This window comes from Clupea harengus, chromosome 11, assembly GCF_900700415.2.
Source record: "Clupea harengus chromosome 11, Ch_v2.0.2, whole genome shotgun sequence".
Taxonomy (NCBI): Eukaryota; Metazoa; Chordata; class Actinopteri; order Clupeiformes; family Clupeidae; genus Clupea; species Clupea harengus.
Window position 1 is genome coordinate 2382101 of NC_045162.1, and position 18170 is coordinate 2400270.

Below are 18170 nucleotides of genomic sequence, written 5' to 3' on the forward strand. Positions count from 1 at the left end.
ATTCAACCGTTAAATCCAACACATTGTTGGTAAAATATATATATACGCCTAATGGTGTTTGTGTGTGCGTGCGTGTTTTGCGAGCGCACAATAAAAAAATGTTTGCGAAGGGGGGGACTTTAACCTGTCCAGGCCCAGGGGCCCATGGTTTCTTAATCCGTCCATGACTGGGGTACTTAATATATATGGCACTGAATCATAACGCAAGTTAGACATTATGATGTTCCGGACCTCTGCTTGAGGAAATTTACTCTAACTGGACCTTGTTGAATTTTAATTGAATACCCCTGATGTAGACATTTGCATATTTGGCATTAAGGTGATCCAAAAGTAATGGAAAGTAATCAAGTTACATTACTTTATTGTTGTGATACTTGGATTACTGAATACAATTTTAACAGGTAATTAATACATTTTAAAGTAACCCACCCAACCCTGCATGTTGCATGCATCAACTACAAGTTTCATGGAATTTGACATGTTTTGACACGCTACCAAGTATTTCATGTTTATCTGCACAGACAGGAACATGTTGAGGAGAGGCCATGGGCATGCAGCACTCCGTCGGGAAGCGCACACACTCAGGCATCCCTCACGCATCGTCCAGCTGTACTTCTCCCATCCCAGGGTGCCCCACACACTAGTGCTTCACCCATCTGGGTCCCTCATACGATTCAAATACTGGGCACGCACAGGTAACAATCAATTCACAGATTTTGTTTAGTTTTTCTCGTCCTCCTCTGGGATTAGCAAATGCAATTCAGATTTGTGTCCAGCAGAGGTCAGTAAAAGGTGTCGCTGTGTCGATGTCCCGTGATCACATCACAAAAGTGGAACAAATGTAAGGGTACAGGTACAATACAAAATACGGAAGCTTTGTAGCCTTGATATTCTAAAGATAAGTTCCATTAACACGAGAGCTCAGTCAGTGTGTTCCCATCGTGCTGAATGGATTCTCACGCTTTACTCACCGTAGGGATACTATCAGCAATCGGTAAGAGACATGAGTTTAATGTTTTAATACATGAAGGATAAAACTGCAGGTGTGATTTGCTTCAACAACAATGTATACTTTGAGGAAAAATTGTATGTTTAGGGAAACTTTACAGCAACCTTAAAAATGATGGCCTGCTTTAATGACAGCACAGTACCACAGGTCATTAGTATCCCTTATGATGTTGGCTGTAAGACTTTTCAAACATGCAGGCTATGAGCAATGGGCATGCATCGTTATTATCAGTATTCAAGTTATCAGAATGTAAGGCTTTAAGCTACATATTTGATAAAACAAATCATGGTTTTCAAGTAAAGAAAAATTTAATTTTTCAAAGGTTGCATCAAATCAGATGCATCAAAAATATTTGTACACAATTTACGAGACATGTTTTTGCTGCCTTTTGTTTAGAGGACTTTTTCCTTTTACGGCAAGGATTGACATTAATGAGATTATGCATTTGAAATGATGCTGCATGTTGCAATAGTTACAGCACCAGAGCAATATTTGCAATGCAAACTGGACGTTTTTTATTGTAATTTTCATTGGTGGCCTCTAATGTGGCCAGATGATTCATGAACAGAGTTTTTAGCTTAGTTGACTATGCCCATCGACATATAGCCAGTGGGTGTATCGATATGTTTGTAATAACAGATCTGCAATGAAATAATGCAGTAGCCAGTCTCCTACCACCAGTATCATCTGACTGGGATGACAGACCACATAACCCCTGGCATGGAACTTGTCCGAGTTGTCTCCAAGGAGATGTTTTCCTTCCGATCCTCTTACAGTGGAATCTAGCATCATGTGGCTTTTGGAGCTGAAAGCAATCTGGATCTGCATTGAATCTGGATCAGTAATGGTGGTGTTGTTGTTTTACATGTAGGAATATGATAGTTTAATTTGTTGGAAGTCATAATATGTGTCATAATATGGTTCTGGCATATCTTGCTCAGGTAAAGTTTATTTAAAATGTGGTATCAAATGTTTTTGGAAAGATAAAAAAAAAAAATGACTTTCAAGTCAGTGTCTTAGTGTCTGATTTTATTACCCTAGGGAGGCGGGATTTTTTGTGAAGGGAGTTTCAGTAATAAAAAGGAAGTGTTGAATTGATGGTCATTTGCAAACACTACATTTAGCAGGACCCTAAGAGTTGATCATAGTTAGTTCTAAATGGAGTATTTACTCTACAAAACCACTGCATTTCTTTTATTAGGTAATGTATGTGTAAAGCTTTATAATTCTGTGCTAACATACACAATTTTTTTTAATGCCATATCTTGCTCAGGGAAAGTTTATTTAAAATGATCACATCAGAGCACATCATTATTACTCCTACTTTCATGGTTGTTGATAATTGTGTTTCCAACTATGTTGCAAACACTGTCTTGATTTTGCCAAAGGATTTGGTTGAAGTACACTGAAGTGTTGAAATCCTGTTGTAAGTATATGGTGCTCTGTAGTATTTGTAGCCACTATGAGAAATTCAATCTGTGCCTTTCCTGGTCCTTCAGGATTTTGCTCGTGCAAAAATGAGTTACTACTGAATGGACCTCTGGATGGAGCAGTAGGAGGGAGTGTGGAGTTCACCCTCATTAACCCACCATCTCCACCACCTAATTTAATCACCTGGAGGTTTACTGGATATACAGAGAATATAATCGTTAATTCCTTCAGTGGTGGAAATGAAACACATGTTGATTATGTTGGCAGAATCTCTGTGAACAAAACCACAGCTTCACTGAAGCTCAGGGGCCTGACTCACAATGACACTGGGCGGTACAGTGTGAGCTTCCTCATCAGTGGTGTAGGATACCAGGGAGGCACATCACTGACAGTGTTTGGTATGTACTTTTTATACATCCACTGAATGAATAGTACATCAACAATCATGTTACATAAGATGTAGTGTTATGTTATTTGTAAATGGGACACAGAGATGCTATGGTGCTAAAAATGTGCCAGGAAACTTGTCACTGCCACAGTAAGCATATGTAACATGTGTAGTGCTAAAATGTGCTTTATCGTCTTTACTGCACTATCTAATTAACTAATGAATTACTCTGGGGAAAATACAGAACGTACTGTATTAAATTCTGATATATAAAGATTATGAGTGTTGTATTTCCACAGTGACAGAATCACATAATTTTCTTAATTCATTACTTTAAATACTTTCTTTGGTATAACTCCTCAGATAGTAATTCTCTAACCTACATGTAATACTTACCTTCACTAACACTAATACTATAATGTTACACTTAATACACTAATACTACAATGTTACACTTAAGCTGCTGAGAATTAAGGATCCTGTTGCCTTATATTTTAGTGTACTACCCCCTAGCTTTAAAGGAGAACTCAGTCTTTATTAATGCAGACTTTATTATGCTAGGCAGAGGCCACCCTGGAAAGGGGTTGCAAAGGGCTCATTGTAGTATTTCTGTCATGTTTTGGTTACCCACAGTCCTTATAAAAGGTTTGAGTGCATGGGTTTAGAACCAGCATGGTCAGATTATTGTTCATCATTTGTAATGTATAGTGTGGTGAAGTGGGAGATCTGAATGCTCCCATGTGATGTAATGCTGGCTATTGAACAGAACAGGTTAACAGCTGTTATAGTTTACGTAGCCTCTAGCCGTGTTATTCCCCATGCACTGTGCATCCATAGCACTTGATGCTTATTCTATTATTATCACTTAAGCATGCACAGTCTTTTGTGGCTGGCTGATCAATAGGATCGTACAAGAAACAATGTTTTGGCCTTGTGTGGCCTTACTGTAGTGTAGAGGCTAATGACATTTTTAATTTCTTTTTTGTCATTCCCCCTACACTGACGTGCCTGATCTGTTGCCACTCAGTATTCTGGTAACCTCTGAAATTGCTAATTAAGGACTGGTGGCAAGTGCGTTATCCACGTGTCCTCATTGCTAACGCCACAACTGTTTATCCTAACCTTCAACCTCTTCAGAATTTCTTCCTGGCTGCATTCATCAAGGTTTATGTGAACTGAAAATTGTATTTACCACACTCCGCATACGAAACAGTATAGGTCATACCCCATATATCCATTGATCAGTATCAGCCCAACTGCTTTGCCTACCAATGACTAAAGCTAGAGGAAATGCACTTTCAGGATTAACATGACAATAGATGGATTTTCTTCTTCTTTTGAAGATGCACACTGCAAAAAGGTTCTGCTGAAGCTGATTTTCACTAGCAGCTGACATTGTAACAGGATGACATGTGTCAGTCAGTCACCCCTCTCTTTATGTTGTAAAGATACATGACAACAGTCATCAAGCACAGCATGAGTTGGCCTCTGCATTATCTCCTTTTTCATCATCGATTCAACATAGACAATCTGCGCTGTTTGAACACAATACCCTAATCTCAACTTTTATTGTAATGGTGTTTGCTATACTTTACTTCTGTCATTTCAGTTCTGTTGAGACGAAAGGGAACCTTTCAAGTTTCTGGGGTGCACCAGAAACTATCCCATGATCACAAGAAAGTTTCCCATTCTGAACTGAAAGTATTGCGTCATATCTATGGAGTTAGAATAGTTTCAAAATTCACAAATACATTTCAAGAGATTCACAAATGCATTTGTGATTGAAAAATAAATGTCACAGGATTCACAAATGTAAACGTTTTTGAGACTTTCTAGACGCGGCTTGATAAACAAATTAATTTGTTTTCCAAAAGGACATTCTCATAATCACATAACGTAAATTCGAGGGTATGACATTATGACATTTGTTTGTGAATCACAAAATACATTCGTGAATCGCGTGACATTAATGAAATTTTTAATGAATTTTGAAAACATTGTAACTCCATAGATATCTAGTGCGTACCACATATCACATGTACACACAATACTCTCTAGTGACTAGAAACTTTCTCAAGTGAAGGGGACAGTTTTTGGTGCACATCAGAAGATTTAATTATGTCCCCTTGGAGTCTCCATATGTTGACTGTGTTCCTGACTAAATGCACAATTCTGTACAAAACTGGTATTTCGTTGAGACATTGGTCAAAACAGGAAGTTATATATTTTAGGTGGATTAAACTGTGGTGTGTGTGTGTGGTGGGGGCTGTGTTTCTCAATCAATCTCTAACTAATTTAGTTAGTGTTGATAGGAAACTATTGTTCCATGATTTGGTCCAGCTATGCTAAGAATTGTCCGTGCTGTATTTAACCTCCAGACAAAATCTCCAATGTGAAAGCAGAGGCCAATCAGCATGAGTTGGTGGAGTTCAACAGCTCTGTCATCCTCACATGCTCCGCCTCTGGCTCCTACCCCTCATTTCGTTGGTTTAACAGGAGTGCTGATGTCACAGGAAGTGACAACAGAACCCTCACTGTTGTGAATGTGACTAGATATGATACTGGGCCATTCCAGTGTGAAGCATCCAATGCTATCAATGTCGAAATGAGCTCCGAGGTCAATCTGACCATTGCTTGTAAGTGCATGATTCATTAAAATACATATTTAAATATTATTAAATGTTTTAGTCATATGGATGCCTGCCTGCCTGCTGACACACTTTGCTCTTCACTGGGAGATTTAATTTTATTCATGCTAAGAGTGACTAACATTTTAAGTTACTGCTAGCATGATGCAGACACAATTACAAAAAACCCAAACCTTCCAGAAACATCCCAAGCTGTTGAGTGTTTTGATGCACGAGGGCAGGGCCTCATTTGAGCATAAAAGCTGTCAGTTAATCAACTGAAGTTGAACTAAAATGAATCCAGTAAAGTTAAAGTTCATCACAGATTTAGGTGACATTGAAAGACATTTCTTATGGTGTCTCTGATTGTTTTCTTTTCCTAATTACTTTTGATCCAACTGCACTCCTACTCCTACTTGCACTACTTGTTTTTTCTATGGTGTGCATGTCAACACTATGCTGTCTCTAAAGCACTAATGTTATTAGAATCTGTTTCAGTTTATCAGCATCAGCTACAGCCTCAGGTAACATATGGGGCACCAAGTGTAACAGTCTTTTTTCATTTACAGAACACATTCTCTGCTCCCATTTACGGCTCTGAAACCGTGTAACACCGTAATGCCTATTGTCCTCGTGAAAAACACAAACATTAGCATTGTTCACAAAATATTGAAGAAAACAGTCATGCATTGAAAACAAAACAGATGATTCAGTCGTGCACTGAATTGACTGTTGTGCTTTTCACACGTTTGTGTTTTTTATGGACAAAAGGCATTGTGGTGTTACATGGTTTCATAATAATTTCATGCATTTGGGTACCACAGACTGCATTCTGGATACAAAATAAGTTCTGTTACACTTGGCACATAGTAACAGACCCAAAAATGTCACATTCCACAACCATTCCGTGAAACGTCAAATCAGTAAAATTGTCTTTGGTTGATAGTTGCAATCCACTATGTAGAAAATATGCTTTTGTCAGCACAAAACAGAGCCTTCATAGCTCATGCCCAAAGTCATGCCTTTTTTGACAAGCATGTAGTATCCAGAAGAGCACAGCTACCACAGCCATAAATGTATAGTATCATATATATCAACATTTTTCAATTGGAGCAAATACTCCTCCCAGTGAGCTAAGTGTGAAGGCAACTGTAAATATATAAACCATATTAAAATGACAATGAAATGTAATACTACTAGTACTATTTAATTACAGATGGCCCAGATAGTGCAGTAGTAACAGTGAAACCTCCAGACTCATTCTACAGCTCAGGCTCTGACATCACCCTGTCCTGCTCTTCTGAGTCCAAGCCTGCTGCCCAGTTCCAGTGGGCTCTGAATGGAACCCTGCTGGGTAGAGAGGGACCAGAACTCAGACTGGAGAACGTTCAGGCCAGTCAGAGCGGTGCCTACAGCTGCCGGGCCTATAATAGTAAAACCCACAGGTCTGAAACATCATCACCATCAACAATCACTGTGCTTGGTAAGCCCAAAGAAGAGTCTTTCAACTGGCATCTTTTGACAAAGAGACAGAGAGAGATGTGAGATGTGTGAGAGAAATGATGATAAATCTTCAACATTATCTGTCACATGTTGCCTCCTACATCTCTGTCCATTTTGCCTTCAATCATCTCCAATGGTTGCTGTCTCAATCTCTGTTGTTTATCATATGCCAGTCTAACCTGAACTGAGGAGTATCATAAGATTCCTCTGATGCACATGGGGATATACGTGTGTTTCACATAGTTCCTTTAAATCAACCAAACTCATCTCTGTTGAACTGGACCTGTCACCAACAGCAGATCATGTCAGTGCTTTTTGAGTGCACAATGCTTTTAGGTTTCATTTCCAGGTCTAGCAGCAAAACTATTTCCACACATCAGAGCCTTTAGAGGTCAGTTATGAGGTGTGCTCTTACTTGATCAGCGGGAGTATTAAATCTTACTGTCCCATTAGACAACACATCTCTTTTACCACTTTCCTCTCCATTTCTCAAGCTTCAGTCTTACTTTGTCACACTGTACCTCTGCCTCTGCCAAATGTTTCACAGAGCTATTAAAGTTAAATAGGTAATCCTCTTGTATCTAATCAGTAATATATTATAAGTAAGAAGCAACTTTCCTGCTCAGGCACACAGAGGTGTAATTTTCACTGTTGATTAATAGCCTGATTATCAGATAATAACCTGATATAATAGCTTTAATAACTTGTGGCTATAATGATCAATTAGCATCTATTAATATAAAGTGCACAGGCATGCACTAGATGAAGGGACTTTACTGCCAGAACTGAAGGGATGGGCTGTATTGGTTTAGCTGTTGAGTTTTCCATCAGCTATATTCCAATTGCATTGCTGGCAATACCCATGAATATGAATCAACAGTTTCAGCAGGTACATCTCCTTGTGTCAGACCTGATGCTGCAACAACCCGTACTGAGTTTAGAAATTGGACTGATATTGCCCATGGCCTCTAAAATGCTCACGAAAATATCAAAGTTTGTCTTGTGAAGTTATATATTGAGGAACAGATTGATTTTAGTCATGTGGGTGTCTTTTATTTCTGTAACATAATGAATGAGGACTCAGTTGTTATGCCTTTCACAATATGTCATGGGATTCAAGATATTACCGTCTATTTTGAAGAACTAGCATGTCTTCTCATGAATTAAATACTTTTAAAAGCATTATTTCAAACAGCCCACAAGGCAAGAAGTCTCTGCATGTGTGGTTTGATGTAAATTAAATCTCAAACAATTTAAACCTGGTAGTCATTTACTTCTGTTCCCTTCTTTTCCACATCACACAGAGAGAATCTCTGGTGCTGCCATTACAAGTACTGGTGGCGTCTGGATAGAATGTAAGAGTTCTGTCATCTTAACCTGCGATGCACAGGGCTCCATCATCACCAGAGAGTGGAGAAAGGATGGTAATCCTCTGCATGGAGTTAACATCGATGAGCTCAACAGAACAGTTTCCATCAGCCCACTAAAGAAAGAAGACAAAGGATACTACACATGTCAAGTCAGCAACCCTGTCAGCTCTGAGACCGCCTCTAAAGGACTGATTGTGAACTGTGAGTGTCAACTATGTTTTGGACTGATTCAAGCTATTACACGTGTATTAAACTTGGTTGAAATGTGTTTTGTTACTAGCTAATATCTGTGGTTACAGACGGACCAGAGAAAGTGAACATTATGGGAGAAGGAGCTACCATAGAGATCGGTAGTCCAGTTCATTTGACCTGTACTGCTGAGTCCGTCCCTGAGAGCACCTACACATGGGCATTTAATGGGACAAGTTTGACTGGAGCTTCATACATTTTGAAGAGACCTGGGGTGTTTATCAGAACGCTATTATATACTAGTTTTTCATGATAATTATGTGTATGAAGAAATATTTGTCCATGATTATATCCACAAATAACACCCATTACTGAATGCCCCAAGTATCTTGTTTTACAGAAAGTGATTTTAGCTTCCTTTTGCACAAGGTTGCAGGTTAAATCCTACTGTGGAATTGTGCTTCACAATGCAATTGACACTGGTTTATGTGACACAGACTGGAAGAGATGTTTAGGAGGGTTAGTTCATCTGGTTTCTGTGACACAGACTGGAAGAGATGTTTAGGAGGGTTAGTTCATCTGGTTTCTGTGACACAGACTGGAAGAGATGTTTAGGAGGGTTAGTTCATCTGGTTTCTGTAACACAGACTGGAAGAGATGTTTATGAGTGTTAGTTCATCTGGTTTCTGTAGCTTCGTTTCCATTTGGGCGTTAATCGTCCCGCTCTCATTGGGAATGAATGGAGACGATAGCCCGTCTGTCGAGCAACGAAACGCCTCCGCCTCCCATTTAAAGTTGACGATTCTTTAACTTTATGCAAATGCAGACCACGCGGTAACCAATCAGTTTGGCATGTGTGAGAATTGGAAGCTGACGTTTTGCAGAAGGGCGGGAGTAATCAAAAAAATCAAAGCAAGATGGCGGAGTCTCTGGGGTCTGTTACTGGGACATCTTTTATGTGAATAAAGGTGAATACAGGTGTTTACACGACTTGTATATGTCTACATCGACTCGGTTTGTTGTTTATATACTACACGAACACTGTCAGGGCAAACAGAATATTGTAGGTCCTAACTGAAGCTCTCGACCATTATTGTTAGCTTGCTGCTAACACTTTAATTGAAGATCAATGTAGAAGCTAGCTGGTTTGTAACCTGTAGCCTCATCGGTGCGTTTTGCCTCTGGTATGTGTGATATCGTGATTATACTGGCTGATATAAATGAATCAGAGAAAACAAATAAATAAAGGAATACATTTAATGGATAAGTAAATGAATCAGAGCATGAGTGACAGCCGCAACATCTATCATATTTTCATGACTTCACAAGCTAATCTGCTATATTAGCGCTGCACTGCAACCGAAGTTGCTACTTAACAGAGAAACTTGATTTTTCTGACAATGCCCCCTAGGCGGAATACCGCCTGCCGATAATACGCCCAAATGGAAACTGACTCTAGGTTTCCATTCAGGCGTATTATCGGCAGGCGGTATTTTTTATTCACATAAAACATTTCCCAGTAACAGAATCCCGAGACTCCGCCATCTTGCTTTGATTTTTTTTATTACTCCCGCCCATCTGCACAACTTCAGCTGCCAATTCTCACACACGCCAAACTCATTGGTTACCGCGTGGTCTGCATTTGCATAAAGTTAAAGAATCGTCAACTTTGGAAGGGAGGCGGAGGCGTTTCGTTGCTCGACAGACAGGCTATCGTCTCCATTCATTCCCAATGAGAGCGGGACGATTAACGCCCTAATGGAAACGAAGCTCTAGAGTGTGACACAGAACTTTTTCCTTACTGTCCCTACATTTCTGTCTCTCTGTACCTGGGAGAGTGAAATAGGGGCCAGTACCAATAGGGGCCAGTACCAGATGTCTTTCCAGATGTTGCAGAAGAGAAAACTTCATGTATAAATTATTTAAATCATATATCATATATTTTCTTTACATTTACAGCTTTGAATGTGAGTGGAGGTAGACCTTCATGATGCACACTCTAATTCTCAGAAATACATTTGAAATCAGTATTATGAAGTGTCATTCACTGAAAAAAACTCATTCCTTTTGTAAACTTTTGCTTAATAATAAGCAAGGTATGCTTTTTGTTTTCTCACCACTAGGTCCATTGCCGCCTTGGGTTATAGTCATAATAGTAATAGGAGTGTTAATAGGAGTTACAGCTGTGATTGGAATTTCCATCTTTCTATTGAAGAAAAAAGGGTGAGTTCACTTTACCATTAACTTACACAGCCTGGCCACCTACAATATATAAACTTTATTTGTATGCAAACTATGGTAGTGTATCGCTTGTCCATGACTCACAAAATAAGACCACTTCCATGCATTGAAATGATTACAGTTCCTCATATTCAATCACCCTCTTTCGTAATGCTCTAAAGTAAGTTTCCATTATGAGCCAATTGGTAATGTTAATGTTACAGTAATTTATATCAGCAAAGCACAGGCTTTAGTACACACTAAGAAATCAAAGTACAGGAATGGACCTGAAAAGGTACAAGAGGTTTGTTGCTCCAGCTGTACTCTATCGGGGTACAAGCACTGTGCCTTTATCATAGGTACAATTAGTACCTTCTTGTCTGTACACAAAAAGAACATTTCTGCACCCCTAGTGACAGAAATGTACCTTTATGTCCTGGTACCAAAATTAACCCATTGGAAACCCATGCTGTTTCCATACCTGAGATGCTGAAAGTCGACCAGGCAAAAACCCAAAACAATGTGAGCAGCTTTGGGAAAGAGAGAAAAAGATGAATATGGAATCTTGCTTAGTTAAACAATGTGTGACAAAGTGTTACACTACATCTAGTGTTGTGGCAAATTTAATTCTTAGAGTTGATACTTCAATGAGAGACAGACGATCGAATGTTATGAACTGAAGTTTATTCAATCATACAGACTTTCATCCAATTTGAGTAGCGGTCTATGGAGCATCTCAGTGCATTAACTTTTTATACGACATTTTCTGTCACTATGCTTTTCCAATTGAAAACTAAAAACGTATCCAAGTTGAACCAATCAGAATATTCTGCTCGAACCTAAACATTTATCCAAGTTTAGCCAGTCAGAATATTCAGCTCATTGAAGACAAGAGAAGGTAAAAAGGCAAAAGTCGCAACGATAGTTTACAAAGTTAGTAAGATAAGTCAACTATCAAAATTGAGCAGAGCTAAAGTAAAGACTGAAGACGTTACCAGTAGAGAACATTAGCTGGTCCCTGCTAGCTAGCTTAACCTTTCTCCCAGTGTGATCAATGATTTCCTGCATCATTTGCCTGAACCTTAAGTTTGTTAAAAGTACAACTTTGTACCCTTGGCTGTCAGCAATGATTGTGTACCTTTTCAATGATTTTGGTCCGCAGTTATCACCTTAAGGACCATTTCCATACCTTACCGGATACTTTTCTGACAACTGTACTTTTGGGTACAGATATTATACCTCTATTTCTCTGTGTGTATAAGTGTCACAGGTTTAAACTGAGACCTTTAACTCCACCCGACACAGGTGGATATAAAACCTCTCCACACTCTACTCCACACAGAAGACCAGGACAGTTTGTTTAAAATAAATATCTTTATTTATTGCCCACACCGAGCAACATGTATAAGGTCTCCCACACCCTCCCCTACTCAGCTCTCATGGGGCAAAGAACCTCCCTCACCTTGTCAATGGGGGTGGACATAAGCTTGGAACCCGAGCAGGACAAGTCACACAACACACGTGGTAAACATTAACAACCTCAAACAATCAGGCAATGCAGACAGTCTACCTAGGGCACTGCGAGGGAAAAGTGAAGGCACTCCACTGCACAAAATACTTGGGCACTGCAATCTATTTCCAAGACCCACGCTAGAACCTAGCCCAACCCACACCCCCTTAACTTGGGACCCCCAATGGCGATGGAAATGCAGGAGGGGCAAGGAGACAGACACACAAGACAGACAACAAGAAAGTTCAAAAAGTGGGGATCGACCCTCGAATCCCCACAAATAAAATCAAAACAACAAAAACTGTCCATTAGTGGCTCCCCGCAATGCCACTTCCCTCTGCTAGGCACGGTGACGTCACCCACTGCTCCGTGTCAGTGACCAGGGAAGAAAGAATCCGGGAGTAGATCCGGTGAACGGCACAGCAGAGAAGCCTGAGGAGTGCACAGCCTTCAGTGTGGACAGTAACGAGAGGCAAATAAAAAGAGACTAGACAACAGCGGAGTAGAATGGGACACGTTCCTTACTGTTTGGAGCTTAGCTCCAGTTGCGCGGTGTATAGCCCCGTCGTCGCCGATCTGCCCAGCTGTCACTGCCTCCTCGTCCCAATCACGAACCGGGAAAACAGCCACGCTCTCTCCCGTGGAAATCAGCAGGCACACTGGCAGGCACACTGGCAGGCACACTGGCAGGCACACCGGCAGGCACACAGACAGGACACATAAAACCAGGACAGAAGCAGACGTACAGAGTGCCATCCTGCACCTAAATCCACCAACCTCCCGCACACCAAACACAGGGCCTTTTAAAAGAGGATCAACCTATCCCCACCATGCTCTACCAATGAATGAAATGGGCAACAGCTCTGTCTCAATCACTGCCAATGCCAATCACTGGCATGGGCAACAGCTGGGTCCAACTCACTACCAATTCACCCTGTGTCCCTCCCCCCACCTTTCTCAATAGTCGTCCCGACTACCTAACTTCAGGAAGATTGGTGCCTACTTGGTGGTCTCCGATTCTCCCTTTGAGATCTACGAACTGACCCATCTCCCCCCTCAACTCTATTCGGTTGAACCTCTGGGGAAGTGGCAGACTCTCTGTGGGCAAGTGGGGCCACCGGGGCATATACTGGGTACCAGGTATAGTTGCGCCAGTCAGCATTGGGTAGCTGGGGGACCTGGGGGTCATCTGGTCGACTTGGTTCTGAGGAGTCGGTCTAGGGGTGGATGTAGTACAGCATAGGGGCATGGCTGCACATTATTCCGATGTATCGTCCGTTCGGGTCCCCCTCCCTCGGGTCGGATCCGCAAAACAGGCATCCCAGGAAGGAGATGTCCTAGAACAACAAAGGGCTGGGGCTGCCATCGAGGAGCCAATTTACCTTGGTTGCGCCATCTGAAGTTCCTCAGCAGCACTTGCCAGGCATTAATAGGAGGTCCTTGACTCGCCAATCATACCGCCATTTGTCTCGGTCTTGCTGGTGCCGGGCTCTGGCCTCCACTTGGCTGTAGGCTCGGATGAGCTGGTCGTGGTGATACTGCACCCACCCATCCAGGTCCATTCGAGGCCTTGGAAACTCCACACCTGAAATCACATCCACAGGAAGTCTGGCATGTCTGCCACACCTTACAAAAAAGGGGTTAGGCCAGTAGTGCTGTGTTCAGAGTTGTTGTATGCCTGGAGGAGCCGAGGCAATTGTTCAGGCAAGTGTCTCTGCTCATTGTCCCCAAGCGACCCTAGAAGAGACAGAACTGTTTGGTTAAATCTCTCGCAGGCCCCATTCCCCTGAGGGTGATAGGGAGTGGTACGCATCTTGGTGCACCCATAGAGCTTACAGAACTGGGCTAAGAGGTCTGACTCAAAGGCTGCCCCTCGATCAGTCAGGATCTGTTCAGGACAACCCCAATGCTGTACAACAGCTGACCAAAGGGATTTCACAGTCGTGGCTGCCGTTTGGTCCTTAGTGGGGACAGCCCACCCGTATCTTGAAAACAGATCGGTCATTACAAGTAGGTAAGGGTAAGTGTCATTAGGCCGTCCAAGAGAAAGATAGTCAATAGCCAGCGTCTCCATGGGGTAGCTTGTGGTGATTGGCACTAAAGGTGCACTTACCTCAGGTTCAGGCTTCCTCTGAACACACTGGGGGCACTCTGCAACCCAACATTTGACGTCCTCCCCTAGCTTGGGCCAGTAGAATCCTCGCTTCAGCGCTGCTTCGGTCCGACCTGCACTTAAATGTCCTAGGGCACCATGGTACCTTCGAAACAGACCCTTAGTGGCAGCCCTGGGGACTAGGATCTGCCACCACCAGGTGTCCCCAACGGCATCCCACACCTTCCGGCCAATGACCCCTTCTCGCACACTTAACCGCTCCCACCACCATCGCCTTTCTTCAGGGTGAGCCTCTTTCCTTAAAATCTCAGTAGGTGGTCCGCCTTGGCCAAGCCTTTCAGCAAGTTGGCAGCATCTGTTCGGCCATAATCCTCTTTGTCCGCAGCGAATACCCCTGCCCAGCGAGAGAGGAGGGCATCAAATCTTTGCTGTTGTGTTGGATCCAGGCCTTCTACTGGCTGTGGGCTGAGGTTATGGCCCTTTCCCGGCTGCATTTGGACAGACCGCACTGAGACCTCGACTTCCCCTGGACCCTGAGGGTGAAGCTCCAGATCCAGCTCTCCACATATTTGAATGGGGTCCAGAGGGGTGACGTTGGCCAGTGGTCGTCTCCTCGGTAGCTCAAGGGGGTACGGATTCAGGTTCAACAGTCGTAGGGGCAGCCGCCCTCCTTGTACCCTAATAACAAATTCTATTTGCATCAGACAGAAACTCGTCACATTTCGCTGTTTCATAAAATTGGGAGATCTGTATTAACCCATTTAGGCAGAGAATACATACAATGAAACACGTATACACAACGATACATGCGTGGTTATTAACCTTATAAAGAAAATATTATCGTGTTGTTAACATAAAGTTCTCGGAAACCAGTATTTTCAAGTCCCAGCTGTTCCAGCTGTATTTAAAGTGCCAGCGTTCCGACAGGCCGCAAGTGTCGGCCTGCTTCCGCGATAATGTACCTGGCAGTTTCAGGAACAATCCCATGTGTAACAATAATCCAAAACGTTATCCACAAAAATGAACCCAATCCTCTTCTAACTCAAAAATCACAAGGCATTACCATGCGTAAAACAGGAACAAAAAAGAAATATCGCCCTTCTCGCCGCTTCCCGAGCTGGAAGGAATCTTCCGTATTCCGGTAATCCTCAATGCTTTTAGAATGGACTTGAGAATAACCTCAGTGGAAAATGTAAACAATAAACATAAATAAAGAAACAAAACTAGTTTGAAACAAAAATAGGCCTTTGGCTGTCTAAGTTGTCTCAGATAATTCATAAACCTTAGCTTGCCACCACTACTCCATTCAATCACATTCCCACCACCCCCTTTTGAGCGTTCACCTGCCTTCAGTCAACCCAGGAGCGTCTCTAGTTAAAGGGCTAGCCTCCTAATTTGAAGGCCTAGGTGGTTGCTACTCATCCCATTATTCTAGTCAGATGGGGTCATGTACTTATATATATATATGGCTAGACTGGATTTTTGTCCAGCATACATATAAAAAGGTACCGGAGAGCCTTTAACTGACTTCTCAGTACCTATATCAAAACACCTAGTTTATGTGAACATCACACCCTCACAACAGCACGAGCCACCTGCCACCCAGGCCCAGCCACGGAATCCTCAACCAGAGCATAGTAGTCTTGCAAGGGGCTTCCTCCAACCACCCTTGCCCACAGAAGCTTCTCACAACTGGCTGGAATGCAGTTTGGGTCTTTCTTGAACAGACGTGCAGTACCAGCCGGTTCTTCGGTTTCACAGGTTGGGACAGCCTGGCGACAGAAAGCAAAGGCTTCCTTCCATGCCTTCCTTGCCCCTGGCCCCATGGTGGCAGTGAAGCTCTTCACCCCTAGTGACATGCCGTGAAACAGCTCCTTCCAGCAGTGGCCTATAATATTCATCCCCAGGATCCCTTCGTCAGCCCCAATGCAGTCATCTTCCACAATCACTATCCCTTTGGCTGGGACCGATATCCCTCCGACAACAAAGTCCACGATAGCATAGCCAACATAGGGGATCTTGAGGCCATTTGCTGCCTTCAGGGTGAGCCAATGGAGCCGGGATGTATCGTGGATGGAGAGATGGCCAAGCCACTTCTGAAAGAAACTGAGACTGCACATGGTTACTTGGGACCCAGTGTCCAACATGTACGGTATTTTGACCCCACTCACCTCCACTTCCACTTGAGGGCAGGTCCAGACAAAAGCGGATTGTTCAGGGCTCTCCTCTTTCCCGCTGCCTATATCCCCGACCGCTCGCCCTACAGTGGCCGGGGATTCCGGTTTAACGGGGCCGATTCACCCCTCAAGGTGAATGGGCAATTGCGCTGGACATGGCTGGATTGCCCACACTCCGAACAGATGGGTCTGCCCTGTTCGTCCCACCGAAATGGAGTCTTCCTCTGGTTGGAAAAAGGAATGTACTGTCCCCCCGTTCCATTTCCCCTTGGCTCACTTCTACGTTGAGTAGGGGCAACGGCTGGACCAGCATGGTGCCGAACCTCCTTCACCAAGGTTTCGGTCAGGCTGCTCAGCTGTTCCCTCATTTCCTGGCGTAGCTCAGCTTGCAGGGTTCCCTTCCACTCCTCCAAGTCTGCAATGGTCACAGTGGCTGGGACACCTGGCAATGGGGGGGCAACAGTACGGCAAACCTGACAATCTCTAATCCCTATTTCCCGAGCCAGTACTTCCGCTTCTGCACTATTCTGCTCAAATGTCATTTCTGGTTGTCTTCGCATGTGCCTCTCGAGCTCCTGTTTCAGTGGGCCCTCTCAGCCCCTTAACGAACTGGTGGCAGAGCGTGGATTTGTCCTTGGAAGAGCCATCCGGTTCTGACTTGAGCCACCGACTGAAGAGCTCCCTTGTATGCAGAGATAATCCTGGAGGGACTCTTCCCCATTCTGTTTAGAGTCGAAGAATCGAGACCGGAGGGTGGGTATAGGGGTGAGGCTGCCAAACCGGCCCTGTAAGGCAGTCCACAAAGAAGCAGGTGAGTGTTTCTGCTCTGGGCTAAACAACATGGCTTCTCTCTTTGCACGTCCATCTAGCGCCCCCATGATGAGATCAGTCTGTTGCTGTTCCACTAGCCCTTGTGCCCTCAATATAGCCTCTATCTGTGTCCGCCACTCCCCAAAGCCCATCCCACTAACCTCACCAGTAAACCTTGGGACCCAGGGTGAGCACATAAACCAGGGCATTGCTAGTGGGGTAAATTGGGGGGCTACACTTGACCCAGATGCTCCTGGCAAACTAGGGTTTGACCCCCCCTGTCGCCCTGACTGTCCATGATACCCCTGCGTGCGAGCAGTGTGTGAGAGAGGTCCTGCCGACTACGCCATTTAAAGGTGTCACAGGTTTAAACTGAGACCTTTAACTCCACCCGACACAGGTGGATATAAAACCTCTCCACACTCTACTCCACACAGAAGACCAGGACAGTTTGTTTAAAATAAATATCTTTATTTATCGCCCACATCGAGCAACATGTATAAGGTCTCCCACACCCTCCCCTACTCAGCTCTCATGGGGCAAAGAACCTCACCTTGTCAATGGGGGTGGACATAAGCTTGGAACCCGAGCAGGACAAGTCACACAACACACGTGGTAAACATTAACAACCTCAAACAATCAGGCAATGCAGACAGTCTACCTAGGGCACTGCGAGGGAAAAGTGAAGGCACTCCACTGCACAAAATACTTGGGCACTGCAATCTATTTCCAAGACCCACGCTAGAACCTAGCCCAACCCACACCCCCTTAACTTGGGACCCCCAATGGCGATGGAAATGCAGGAGGGGCAAGGAGACAGACA

At 43.4% G+C, this 18170-nt stretch overlaps 1 protein-coding gene across 6 annotated transcripts in view; it reads left to right on the forward strand.

The window, feature by feature from the left end:
* The first annotated feature begins 858 nt into the window (after positions 1-858).
* The window catches only part of LOC116217910 (carcinoembryonic antigen-related cell adhesion molecule 5-like), a 71484-nt gene continuing 54172 nt past the window's right edge, over positions 859-18170 (forward strand). The window contains exons 1-7 of one of the 6 annotated variants that reach the window (XR_006152652.1): positions 862-994; positions 2509-2838; positions 5207-5464; positions 6672-6938; positions 8263-8529; positions 8628-8791; positions 10641-10740. Coding sequence is in view for 5 of the 6 variants with exons in the window: in XM_031576639.2 (XP_031432499.1) it covers positions 949-994; positions 2509-2838; positions 5207-5464; positions 6672-6938; positions 8263-8529; positions 10641-10740 (1268 nt within the window). In the remaining variant the exon portion in view is untranslated. Of the gene's footprint in view, positions 995-2508; positions 2839-5206; positions 5465-6671; positions 6939-8262; positions 8530-8627; positions 8792-10640; positions 10741-18170 lie in introns of all 6 variants that reach the window. The other 5 variants (XM_031576639.2, XM_031576640.2, XM_031576642.2 and 2 more) reach the window with 5 other exon arrangements.